The sequence below is a fragment of the Elephas maximus genome, chromosome 22 (genome assembly GCF_024166365.1).
Source record: "Elephas maximus indicus isolate mEleMax1 chromosome 22, mEleMax1 primary haplotype, whole genome shotgun sequence".
NCBI classification, from domain to species: domain Eukaryota; kingdom Metazoa; phylum Chordata; class Mammalia; order Proboscidea; family Elephantidae; genus Elephas; species Elephas maximus.
In genome coordinates, this window is record NC_064840.1 from 52,456,255 (window position 1) to 52,468,632 (window position 12,378).

The 12,378-nt window shown below is 44.2% G+C and overlaps 1 protein-coding gene across 4 annotated transcripts; it reads right to left on the reverse strand.

Annotated features, from left to right (window-relative positions):
• Nucleotides 1–6,727: 6,727 nt before the first annotated feature.
• Nucleotides 6,728–12,378, reverse strand: POLR3D (RNA polymerase III subunit D). Of its 4 annotated transcripts, none has more exons than XM_049866565.1 (9): nucleotides 12,170–12,378; nucleotides 11,821–11,990; nucleotides 10,512–10,555; nucleotides 9,713–9,864; nucleotides 9,451–9,575; nucleotides 9,076–9,244; nucleotides 8,421–8,686; nucleotides 7,826–7,978; nucleotides 6,728–7,654 (listed from the first exon to the last, which is right to left on the reverse strand). In XM_049866565.1, the coding sequence occupies exons 2-9, from the start codon at nucleotides 11,983–11,985 to the stop codon at nucleotides 7,532–7,534; spliced, it is 1,197 nt and encodes a 398-aa protein (XP_049722522.1). In that variant the 5' UTR covers nucleotides 11,986–11,990; nucleotides 12,170–12,378; the 3' UTR covers nucleotides 6,728–7,531. The 4 variants fall into 4 exon arrangements, with proteins under 4 accessions (XP_049722522.1, XP_049722521.1, XP_049722523.1 ...); XM_049866564.1 differs by having other exon boundaries at nucleotides 12,131–12,378; XM_049866566.1 differs by having other exon boundaries at nucleotides 12,298–12,346.

Here is a 12,378-nt window from a genome sequence, read left to right on the forward strand (position 1 = left end):
ATAAACTCTTATTTCCTTGTATTAAATCTTTTTTTTTTAATCGTGCTTTAGATGAATTACAGAGCAAATTAGTTTCCCATTCTATAGTTTGTACATAAAGTGTTTCATGACTTTGGTTTCATTCCCTACAATGTGTCAGCACTCTCCCCATTTCTGCCCTGGTTTCCCCACTTTCTTTCATCCGGATTTTCTACCCCTTCCTACCTTCTCATCTTTGCTTTTGGGCAGATAATACCCTTTTGAGATCGAGTAATTGATTGTTCTAAGGAGTAAGTTTCTCTTGGATGTTATTGTTTATCTTATGTGCTTGTCTATTGTTTGGCTGGGAGGTGATCTCCAGGAAGTTAATTTTCAGATCAGAAGGGTGTCTTAGAGCCATCGTCTCATTGGTTCCTCCAGTCTCTGTCAAACCAGCAAACCTGGTCTTTTTTGTGAATTTGATTTTTTGTTTGACAATTTTCTCCTGCTCTGTCTGGGACCCTCTGTTGTGATCCCAGTCACAGCAGTAGGTAGTGGTGGCCACGTACCATCTAGTTCTTCTGTTCTCTGGGTTGTGTAGGCTGTGGTTCCTATGGTCCATTAGTTCTTTGGACTAATTGCTCCCTTGAGTCTTTGGTCTCCTTCATTCTCCCTCCCTCTGGATGGAAAGAGAGCAATAGTTATATCTTAGATGGCTGCTTGCAAGTTTTTAAGACCTTAGACACTACTCACCAAAGTAGGATGCAGAACACTGTCTTTTTTATGTGTTATGTTGTGGCAATTGACATATATGTCCCCTAAGTCTATGGCCCTTTGTTTTCTAGCCTAGGAACTTCATCCCATTAGGTGTGGTTATGTCTAAGAGGCTACCCAGGTGTGCTCTATATGAGCTGCACCTACAGTCATGTATGTAGAAATATCCACCACAAACCTATATTTACCAGTAGGCGTGTTCCCTTACATCCTCCCACATCTTTTGGAGGATCTACCTACTCATCCATTTGTAAATTATTGTTTTTTTTTAATACAATTACTGCAGGATCGTCTAAGCTATAGTAGTTACCGTAGTTGCTCTTTATTCTTGCGTTCCTCTCAGTGTCCGTTCTTGCTTGGTCATGTTGTACCAAATACCCCCCTATTATGTATTGCATTTCCCTATGTCACTGGTAATTTTCCCTCTCTCCCTGTCCTGTCCCTGGTAACCATCAAGGAATATTTTTTCTTTTTTTCCTGTGTGTAAACTTTTTTTTTTTTTAAACTTTATAGTAGTGGTTTCATACAATATTTGTCCTTTTGTGATTGACTTATTTCACTCAGCATAATGTCCTCCAAATTCATCTATGTTGTGAGATGTTTTGCAGATTTGTCATTATTCTTTATCATTGCATAGTACCCCATTGTGTATATGTACCAGAGTTTGTTAATCCATTCATCTGTTGATGGCCTTGTATTAAATCTTTCTGCTTAGAATACTAGAATGGTTTCTGTTTTTCACTGAACCCTGAAAAATACGCAAGATAAAGTTGTTGGGCCAATGATGATCAAGAATGCATTTTTTCTAACTAGGTATCTTAAGCGCAAATGAGTCAAATAAAAGAATGTCCAACTTCTAAGTCAGCTTTTGGGAGATGAACCAGTGATTTCTCCAATAAAATGAAGTGAAAAAAAAATTATTTAGAAAGTTAGAAGTTGGCCACAGAGGGATTACCAAAGCTGGCCTTCTATCTCCATTTTTTTTAGAAACCCCTGAGACCCAAGCTATTCCGGCTCCCATGTCCACAAAATAGAACCTTGGTAGGGACCTCTGCAGCTGAACTACAGCCCAGGAGGAGCTATTCGTACCACATCATTAGCCACAGCCCCAATTCTGGAAATATCCTGCCCTAGATCAGTGATTGGAGCACAGGATGAACAAACGGTGCATGCCACTTTCTACAGTGTGCACTGAGTCTAAGAAATAAGCCTCTTTTCTTCTAAAGAACCTAGTGTTAATCTCATTTGGTCCACGTAGGTAGGTCTGAAAGAATTAAAACCTATCTTTAATTCCTTTATCTAGCTCTTAGGTACCTGCAACACAAGACACTTATTAACATGGAAGAATTGTATATATTTTTGAGATAAAGCATATAATAAAACAGCACAGTTTTTGTTTTTCATTTATTTATTGTGCTTTAAGTGAAAGTTTACAGATCAGGTCTCTCATACAAACATTTATACACACCTTGCTATGTAACCCTAGCTGCTCTCCCCCTAATATGACAGCACACTCCTCCTCTCCACCCTGTATTCCCCGTGTCCATTCAGCCAGCTCCTGTCCCACTCTGCCTTCTCATTTCGCCTCCATACGGGAGCTGCCCACATAGTCTCATGTGTCTACTTGAGCCAACAACCCCACTCCTCATCAGTATCATTTTGTCTTACAATCCCTGTGTGAAGAGTTGGCTTCAGGAATGATGCCAGTCTTGGGCTAACAGAGGGTCTGGGGGCATGACTTCTGGGGTCTCAGTCTCAGACCATTAACTCTGGTCTTTTTATGAGAATTTGAGGTCTGAATCCCACTTTTCTCCAGCTCCATCAGGGATTCTCTGCTGGGTTCCCTGTCAGGGCAGTCATCGGTGGTAGCTAGGCACCATCTAGTTCTTCCGGTCTCAGGCTGATGGAGTCTCCAGTTTACGCGGCCCTTCCTGTCTCTTGGGCTCATATTTACCCTGTGTCTTTAGTATTCTTCACTCTCCTTTGCTCCAGTTGGGTTAAGACCAATTGAAGCATCTTAGATGGCCGCTTGCTAGCATTTAAGACCCCAGACGCCACTCACCAAAATGGACTGCAAAACATTTTAATTCATTTTATTATGCCAATTGACCTAGAGGTCCCCTGAAACCATGGTCCCCAGACTCCCGTCCCTGCTACTCTGGCCTTCGAAGCATTTAGTTGTATTCACGAAACTTCTTTGCTTTTAGTTTAGTACAGTTGTGCTGACCCCCCTATATTGTGTGTGGTCTTTCCCTTCACCTAAAGTAGTTCTTGTCTACTACCCAACTAGTGAATACCCCTCTCCCTCCAACCCTCTCCACTCTCATAACCATCAAAGAATATTTTCTTCTGTGTTTAAACTTTGAGTTCCTGTAATAGTGGTCTCATACAATATTTGTCTTTTTGCAACTAATTTCACTCAGCATAATGCCTTCCAGGTTCCTCCATGTTATGAGATGTTTCACAGATTCATCATTGTTCTTAATCATTGAGTAGTATTCCATTACGTGAATATACCATAATTTATCTATCCATTCATCCAGTGATGGGCACTTCGGTTGCTTCCACCTTTTTGCTATTGTAAACCATGCTGCAATGAATATGTGTGTGCTTATCTGTGCAAGGGCTCTTCTTTCCCTAGGGTATATTTCAAGGGGTGGGATTGCTGGATCATATGGTAGTTCTATTTCTAGCTTTTTAAGGATGCGCCAAATCGATTTTCAAAGTGGTTGTACCATTTTACATCCCCACCAGCAGTATGTAAGTATTCCAGTCCCTCCACAAACTCTCCAACGTTTATTATTCTGTTTTTTAGATTAATGCCAGTCTTGTTGGGGTGAGATGGAATCACACTGTAGTTTTGATTTGCATTTCCCTAATGGCTAATGATCGTTGAGCATTTCCTCATGCATGTTAGCCACCAGAATGTCTTCTTCAGTGAAGTGCCTGTTCATATCCTTTGCCCATTTTTTTAACTGGGTTGTCTTTTTGTTCTTCAGTTTTTGCAGTATCATGTAGATTTTAGAGATCAGATGCTGATTGGATTTGTCATAGCCAAAAACTCTTCCCCAGTCTGTAGGCTCTCTTTTAACTCTTTTGGTGAAGTCTTTGTGTGGGCATAAATGTTTGATTTTTAGGAGCTCCCAGTTATCTAGTTTCTCTTCTGGTGTTTGTGCATTGTTAGTAATGTTTTGTATATTGTTTATGCCATGTATTAGGGCTCCTAGCATTGCACAGTTTATATAATTACAAATAACATACAAAATTTTGCAAAAAGAATATGTACTAAGATGTTAAAACTGGCTTACTTAAGAGCATGAAAGGTGATAGAACATTTTAAAAATACTACTTAAATGTACTTTATGATTTTACTACAATAGATATTTTTTGAACATGGTGGCAGCTATTATGGATTGTCTACCTAGCTGTCATTCGTTTCCTCCCTACTAATAGAACCCCATCTTACCAGCAACAATATTCCCAGTGCCAAGTGATGAACTGGTCTACCTATTTCCCTTTGCCAGTGACTGGTCGAAAGATGGGTATGTGGCCTAGCTCTGTCAGAGACTCAGGGGCAAGTCTAAAGATGCAATACTGAGGATGGCAGAACAGGTGGATCCATAATTTTGATAGCATTTTTAGCTGCCACCCAACTCTGGAACTGTCTACGTCCAGGGTTCTGGTTACATGAGATAATTAAACATCTTTATTGCTTAAGCCAAGATCATTCTGGTTTTCTGTTATTTGTGATGATCACATCCTAGTATGAGCATTTATCTGACAATGAAAAAATGCTTTATGTTCACTCTAATTTAAAAGCAACCCAATTAAAAAGTTACTATTATCTCATTTTTTATAGAAAATAAAAAAGTAAAACCAATCTTAGAAAGGATGAGTGTTTTTCCCAAAGTTACTGGTGGAGTTCAATTCCACCCTGACTCTAAAGCCCACAAACTGTTACTCGTGTACGTATAAACAACATCATCAAGATGAACAAGCCTATAGTTCTCTTCTTGTATTTTAACAAAATACATATACACAGATGCAGGTAGTGATAAATTTGCAGCCGTTGGCACTCACACAGAAATTCAGCTTTGAGCTTTTTTCTGTTATTTTCATGTATCTGTTGGTAGGAATGTATGCTTCAGAGGCTCAGCCAAGAAAGCAGACGTGCCTTGTCTTTTCTTCCACTATTTTACTGATGATGTCTACAAACCTGAACATCAGGGATACAGAGACAGGTCATGAGAACTTTGATATAGTTAGAAGGTTCAATCCCCAAGATACTTTGAGGTAAAAAGGTCAATATGAAAGTGGTACATGCTCTTCCTCAAGCATTCTAGGACGAGTCAAAGAACTAAAGTCCAAACGCCTAATGAGGCCAAGCCTTTGACTTAGTCCAAGAAAGCAGAATATCTTTGAACCATAGAAACAGAAAAGAAATATAACAGAAATCCACTGGCAGTGCATTAGTTATTTAAAGGAGAAAGCACTGGGGTCCAGAGAACAAAAAGCAGTTGGATAATCAAAAGCTTAGTCTTACACCAAACAGGACTTCTGTGAGTATATGCTTCCAAAGAACACTTTCCTCTTCAGTCCTCTATAGTCAGAAAACAGACCAGACAATACTGTCTAGCAAAGCAAATGTGAGCTTTTAGCTATAGGCAAAGAAGAGGCCATGTAATGACCAAAGAGTTGATCCCCCTTGTTATGGGTTAACTTGTGTCCCCCAAAAAGATAGGCACAAGTCCTAACTCCTGGTACCTGTGAGTGTGACCTTACTTGAAAATGGCATTTTTGCAGATGTAATTAGTTAACAGGAGGTTATTCTATATTAGGGTGGGCCTTATAGAAATGACTGCTATCCTTGTAAGAGGAGACACAGCGACTAAGACACAAAGAGAGTAACACCATGTGACGACAGGGCCAGAGATTGGAATGATCCATCTACAAGCCCAGGAACTCCAAGGACTGCTGACAACCACCAGCAGCTAGAACAGAGGTGTGGAACACAGCCTTCCAGAGGAATCAAATCTGCCAACAACTCGATTTGGGACTCCTAGCCTCCGGAACTGTGAGAATAAATTACCGTTATTTTAAGCCACTCAGTTTGTGGTACTTTATTATGGCAGCCCTAGGAAACTGATATACCCCTCAGAACTGCTGGCTGGGCGGTTTGAAGGGCTCAGCATAGGGAAAGCCTCAATCATTAGCAGGGCCGAGGAACAGAAAGAAGGAAAGTGAGACTAAAGGAAGACATAGCCAAAACCTCTGGGGCCACCCAAAAGTCGGGAGGAGGCAGCTCTTATTGGGCCTCTGTGACTTCATCCCTGTTCAAGAGGCAGAGTGGTAAGATCACAGTAAAGGGTGGCTAAGACATCAGCTTCTAACAGCCAAAGAATGCTGTTGCATGAGGCTTTTCCTTAACCCCCAAAATGTCTCCCCCAGCTGAACCAGGGAAAAATCCACGCTGACAAGGAAAGGGGCAAGAGAAGCTGTTCTCCATGGACTACACATCAGAAGGGCAAAGAGTGTGAAGACGTGGTGAAGGCAACAAGATCATGGACCCAGAAACTAAAAGGTGAGTGTTACCAGCTGGGACTGGGATCCACGCTGAGTTGGTGGACCTAGTAATGCCTCTCAAATTCAAAGTTTTTGAAGTGGTGGGTCATTGTCGAGTGTCAAAGAGGCTATTAATAAATCCCTAATTTTTTTTTAAGAGTTGTTTTTAGCAGTATTTGACTTAGTGTGGTGACAATTCTTTGTGAGTGGTCAGGGTTTTCTCTTTGAGAAATATTTAAACAGAAGCTAGAAGAGTACTGGGTACTTACTGTGGGGGTAATGAATCCTGGGAACTACCACGTCACTCAAAGGCATTTGGAGGGTGCTAGGCACCATTTTTTTTTTTAGGCATCATCTGTACCCTTCACTTCTAATCAAATCTACGGCTAGTGCCTCACACTTGGCTGAGAGTGGCAGGATAAAGCCTCAACTTGTATCTTCAGAGCATCAGGCCCAGGGTGGGAACAGGGCACATGGTAAGAACGGAGGGACACAAGTGGGTAACTGAGCAGCTCTATTCAATTCCAAGAAATTCTTGGAATCTCTATTTTGTTTGAAAATAGACTCAGGCAAAGAAAAGGCAACGTAATATTTATTGAGTGCCTACTGTGTATATGTCTGGCCTTGTGCAAGGAGTTTTCATCTATACTATTCCATTTAATCCTCACACCAACCCTGTGAGGTAGGTATTATCCCCATTTTTGTCAGATGAGGAATACGAGGCTCAAAAAGGTTAGGTGGTTTGTACAAGGTCACACAAGTAGTAACTGATGGAGCTGGGACTGAGTACTAAGTCTCAGACTCAAAACTTCCCTGCTCTCTCTACTGCACTGCCCCTCAGGAGGAAACAGGGAGCAAAAGCAGAAGGAACGGTTCTTACACTTCCTACCCTGATAACCAAGAGGGTCACCAAGAGAAAGAGCCCGTACTTTCCCACAGACCCTCCTCTCTCTACCTTGGGAGGATGTCGTCAGTTTAGGAGGTAAGACATAAATATAAAAATAAATAACATGGACAAGTCCCCCATAAGTGTGGGTAGATTACTGTGCCATCCACAGCTGCTGTGGGAGGAAGCTGCTTGACATTTGGGACCCATGGGGATAACTGGGACAATGACTGCCAAAGGCTGGAGTGGGTGGGCTAAACAGGCCTCTTCTGGGTCTCAGAGATTCGAGAACAAAACGTCCGGAGCAGGCAGCAGCCGTGGGCAGTCGCCATCATCCTCCATCTGCTTATTTTATCGGTGTTTGTGATCCAAGAGGGATTCAAAATCGGGGGAACACACAAGTTTGTGTTTCACATGTCCCAGGACTGTCATATCACCTGTCCTACTCTCTCCAAGGCCCACGGACACCAGCTCCTGCCAATGGACAGAGACAGCAATGAGAACCAAGCCATATTCTCCCCCTTCCTCAGTTCTATGAATTGTCATGTATTTTAATTTTAATAATCCCAAGAATCCTACTCCCTTATTTAGAACTGACTCCTCAACTTCTTGAAGAGCCTCTACCCTTACCCTAAGGGCACCCACCTGCAGGAAAGAGCAGGAAGTTCCCATCGTTACATCCAGAGTCACCTTGCCCAGGAGGAGCTGCACCTTTCCTGACTTGCGGATGAGCAGTTTGCCAACCTGGCCCTCTGTCAGGTCACCCAGGGTACAAGTATTCTCTGCCAGCCTGGCTTCCTATAAAGAAAATAAGAGGGAAGAAGCTCAGTGAACCTTATTTTATCTCCCAAAGGAAGGCTTCAGCCAGCAAAGATCAGGCTGAGCTCCCCAAAGTGGGCCTTTTTCTAGGGCTGACTGCCATTCATTTAAAAAATAAAACCTAAAGTAAACAACAACAACAAAAAAAACAGCAAATGCATAAAACATCAATAGCTGCTGAAGCTGGGTGATGGTACCTAGGGGTTTATGTTCTCTCATCTGTATTCAAAAATTTTTCATTATAAAAAAATGCACACAAAACTAGGGTTGGATATACAAAGCCCAAGCCCCTTTCAGGTACAAGGAACACATGCCTGTAATTCTTTCATTTCAGCTTAGGTGACATACCTTTGCTTCCCCCTACAGGTCAGTTTCCCTCCCTGGTCCCGCACATTTTCACAGAACTCATTCCTGATCATACCCGATCTTTCTCCTGCTTTATAACCACCATCTGTCCATCCTCGCCCTGTACTTCTGTCTTGATAGGCTTGATGTCCTGAGTAGGTGGCTGGCCAGGGAGGGTGTCCGGCAGCTGGAGGAACAGCAGTTCTTCCTCCTTGGTGAGGCTCAACTCCCTGAGCAGCTCTGCCACAGATACGTCCTTCGGGAGGCCCGGGGTCTTCCGGGCTGCTCTGGGGGGAGCCTTCACCTTGGCCTCCTCCTCCTCATCTTGTGGCTCCTCTTTCACTGCTCGGGATAATACGAACGGAAGGGCTATCATGTCTCCACCCTCTATATCATCTCACTGCACCCATCCCTTCGCCCTGTCTGCTCTATTGTCACTCGGCCAGGAAGTGGAGGGAGATACTGGTTATAGGGCGGGACAACAGACAGCACATTACACAGCATGTGATTTATCTAAAAAGGAATATCTGATGCTAGGCCCACTGACCCACGTCAGCACATGAACTTTCTGAGAGTAAGAATCTAGCACTTTTTTTCAGGTCACATGTTTTACAGCTGTAAGGGGAGAGGACCTGTTTGTTAGTGGTAGTTTGGGAAGTTCTGTATGAGGGATTCAGGGGGTGGGGGACAGCCACAGAAATGGAGAGAAAATGCTAACTGACACAGAATACCTTTCACTACAGGCACATCCACCTCCATGTCCTCTTCCTTGGGGCCAGCCAGCCGAGGTTTAACATCTGGTTCTTCATTCTCTTCCTTGAACAGCCAACCAGAGTGAGCCAGCGGCAGCTGCACAGGCATGTTTCGTGTGTCATTCCTCAGCCCAGGGTCATCGATGAACTGCCAAAGAGTTGGAAGGGTCACATGGTCTGGCCAGCACAAGGACCTGTATTGGAGTCTACCTGAGTCCCTTTCTAACCAAAGATTCCTGCTTCTCACCAAGATTCTGGGAGACTAGAGAACTCTTCCTCCCCTAATGTTAGCTCCCCAAAAGCCCTTTCCCACAGCCACACCATAGCCCCTCCTCCCCAGACCTTGGTACCCACATCATCCTTCTCCAGCATGCGCAGGATCTGTTTTGTTTCTTCATCCGTCTCCCTCTTCTCTTTTTTGATGTTGATGATATGAGAGGGCCCCATGTCTGATATATCCACTGTCTTATCCCAGTTCCCTATGGAAAATCACCCAAGTCACTACGGATAAGGAAGAGACCGACACCAAAAGTAAACCGAGAGCAGGGAAATTTCTCTCAGGTAGTCTAAACCAAAATCCACTGCTATTCCTCTCAGAGCCCCAGCAGCCTTGTACCTTTTTTCTTCATCATTTCAGCTGGGCCCTGCTCAAAGATGGAGTGGGACTGGATAACTTCTGGGCGACCCCGGCCACGTCCATGTCCTTCTCGCTGTCGATCTCTATCCCTTTCACGCTTCTCCTTCTTGACAGTTACTTCTTCCTTAGGCCTGGAAAAGAGAATGGACTAAGGGAAATCACTCATTCACCTTGCCTCAGAGAACTTATCTTACTCTCCCACGCCACTCTATTCCAACTAAGCAGAGTTTATAAGCCAGCAGTTACATCATGAGGAGAAGCAGAAGTTATCCCTAGGTCTAGCATCTTTTTCACTTCCTTAATGGGGCAGGGTAATTTCAATTTGCTTTACTTTACCTTTTTAAGAGTATATGTCAGAACTATAACTCAAATGCTGAACTACAGAAACTCCCCAAATATGTATTTTTTTTTTTTTTTTTTTTTTTTTGAGCTGACTGAAAACAAGGTGGCTGTAATACATATGAACGTTAAGGGAAAACACTACGTCTCTGTGTAAACTAGCAGCTCTCAACTCTGGCCGTGTAAGAGAAACATTCCATTTCACTGAGAAAGCTAAATTACAATTCTAGGGATTGGGTACCAGGCATCAATATTTTTTTAAAGCTTGCATACCTGAATCACCTGGAAGCTAAGCTTGAAAGTCACTAATGAAAATAACTAAATACACAAGTTTAATTTTCTGAGCCACCTACTTTTGTGTGTCCCAAACATACAAAGTAAAGCTCCAAATTCAGAGCATGTAAATGAGGGGCAGGTATTCAGAGGCCCAGCTACTTACTCTTCCTTGATCTTCCGACTGATGATGTTTGGGGTAAAGGTTTTCTGAAAGTAAAATACAGGAGTCACTGATTGGTTAAGTTCTAACCCCAAAATACAGAGGAAAATGAAAACTCGCAAAGGGCATCTTCTAAGGACCAAGCTCATCCTAGCTCTCTTCCACACATCTGACACTGTTGTCAGAGATTAGAGGTAGACATGGACCCAAAGAGCAACATCATACCGCGGTAGCAGTGAGTTATACAAAGCAGATCGGGACAGCAAAAACCATTTTAACTAGCAGCCTCAGCTTCTGCCCTCTGAAAAGTTCTAAAAGCTAAAGAATGTATCTCATCTCATCTCTTGTCTTCGAACTACTCTAGAAACCAGTCAACATCAGAGGAAAGCTGCTCTAACAGCAAGGCTCAATAGGAGATCTGCTCACACTCAGAGGATACAGTTAAGACTGTCACCCGAATTTCCCAAGACAAAAAGTTCTAAAAAACTGGCTGCTTTATGTTTCTTTTTTTTTCCCCTCCTCTTCAGGGCTACCCTTTACATCTATAGGCATAAATATAACATGAGGGAACTCAGAGCCTCTAATGCTATGCCTTGATTCATTACAGGACAGATCAGAAGTTGCATACCCAGATACATGGAGAATTCCTAACCCCCTAAAATTGCAGACACACATTTATGCCTGCCTGGCTTTCTTGGGTTTCTCAAAGGTGTTTCAAACACAAAGTAAAGAAACACTGCTCAAATTGCTTTTGAGTCTTGGACTCATTAGGATTCTCTGTGAGGTGCCCTGGTGGTGCAGTGGTTAAGTACTCGGCTGCTAACCAAAAGTAGAAAGGTGGGTGGTTTGAACCTACTAGCTGCTCCATGGGAGAAAGATGTGGCAGTCTGCTTCCATAAAGATTTACAGTCTTGGAGACCCTATGGGGCAGTACTCTGTCCTACAGAGTGGGCTATGAGTCGGAATGGATTCCATAGCAATGCGATTGGTTTTGTTTTGGTCCTTCAGTCACCTCTGGGAACCATCCCAACATCTCGTACCCAACACTAGACGTGAAAGTTCAACAAGATCCCCAGAATTTAGAGAGGCGTAGGCAGAAGTCTCAGCACAAGATTCATGGGGGGCTAGACACCACGCCTGGCACAGTGTAGGCCCCACATCAGTATTAGCTGCATCCCAACCCACTGCCGTCGGGTGAATTCCGACTCATGGACACTCTATAAGACAGTTTAGAACTGCCCCACACCAGGGTTTCCAGCTGAATCCCAGGAACCTGGAATTCAAGGTACTTGGGTCTCTTTAGCAAGGCTACCTTCTTCACTCCCCCGAGGGTGAGGTCCCTGGAGCGGACAGAGGGAAGGCGGCCCGCGGTGACAGAGGGCGCTGGCCGCCTCCCGATAAGCCCCCGGGGTCCAGAGAGAAGGGGTCGGGGCCCTCCGGGGATACTGGGCTCGCCCGCAGCATTTCCTTCCGACATACTGCCTGGGAGAGAATGAGAAAAAGGGCAACAAAGTCACCCGAGGGTGCGGACACGCGAACTCTAGGCGTAACCCAACCACGTGGCCTGCCGCCCCCCAGACAGTGTGTCCTTCCTCGTGAGTCTCAGCTCCTCCCCCTCTCACGTGGCAAGACTCCCTGGACCACCCGGTTTGAGGTTTTACTCGCGACCCCGGTCCGCTGCCCTTCGCCCTCTCCCCAAGCTCTCCAGCCAAGCACGAGGCAGGGACGCACTCCAGAGCACCCGGAGCACCCGGGCTGCGGCTCTACACCACGCGCGTCACGACTTCACCTCCGACACGAGCCGCGGCTGGCACTCAGTCTCCGCGCTAGGCGGAAGTCTGCGTGGCAGGGCCCGGGCGCCGCCATTTTG

Coding starts and splice junctions, on each gene's coding strand:
- POLR3D (XM_049866565.1), bottom strand. CDS start 11,985: ATGTCGGAAGGAAATGCTGCGGGCGAGCCCAGTATCCCCGGAGGGCCC. Junction 8,687..9,075: donor GGATGTGCCTGTAGTGAAAG/GTATTCTGTGTC, acceptor TATCCCGAGCAG/TGAAAGAGGAGCCACAAGAT. Junction 7,979..8,420: donor TAAAGCAGGAGAAAGATCGG/GTATGATCAGGA, acceptor TTTTCTTTATAG/GAAGCCAGGCTGGCAGAGAA.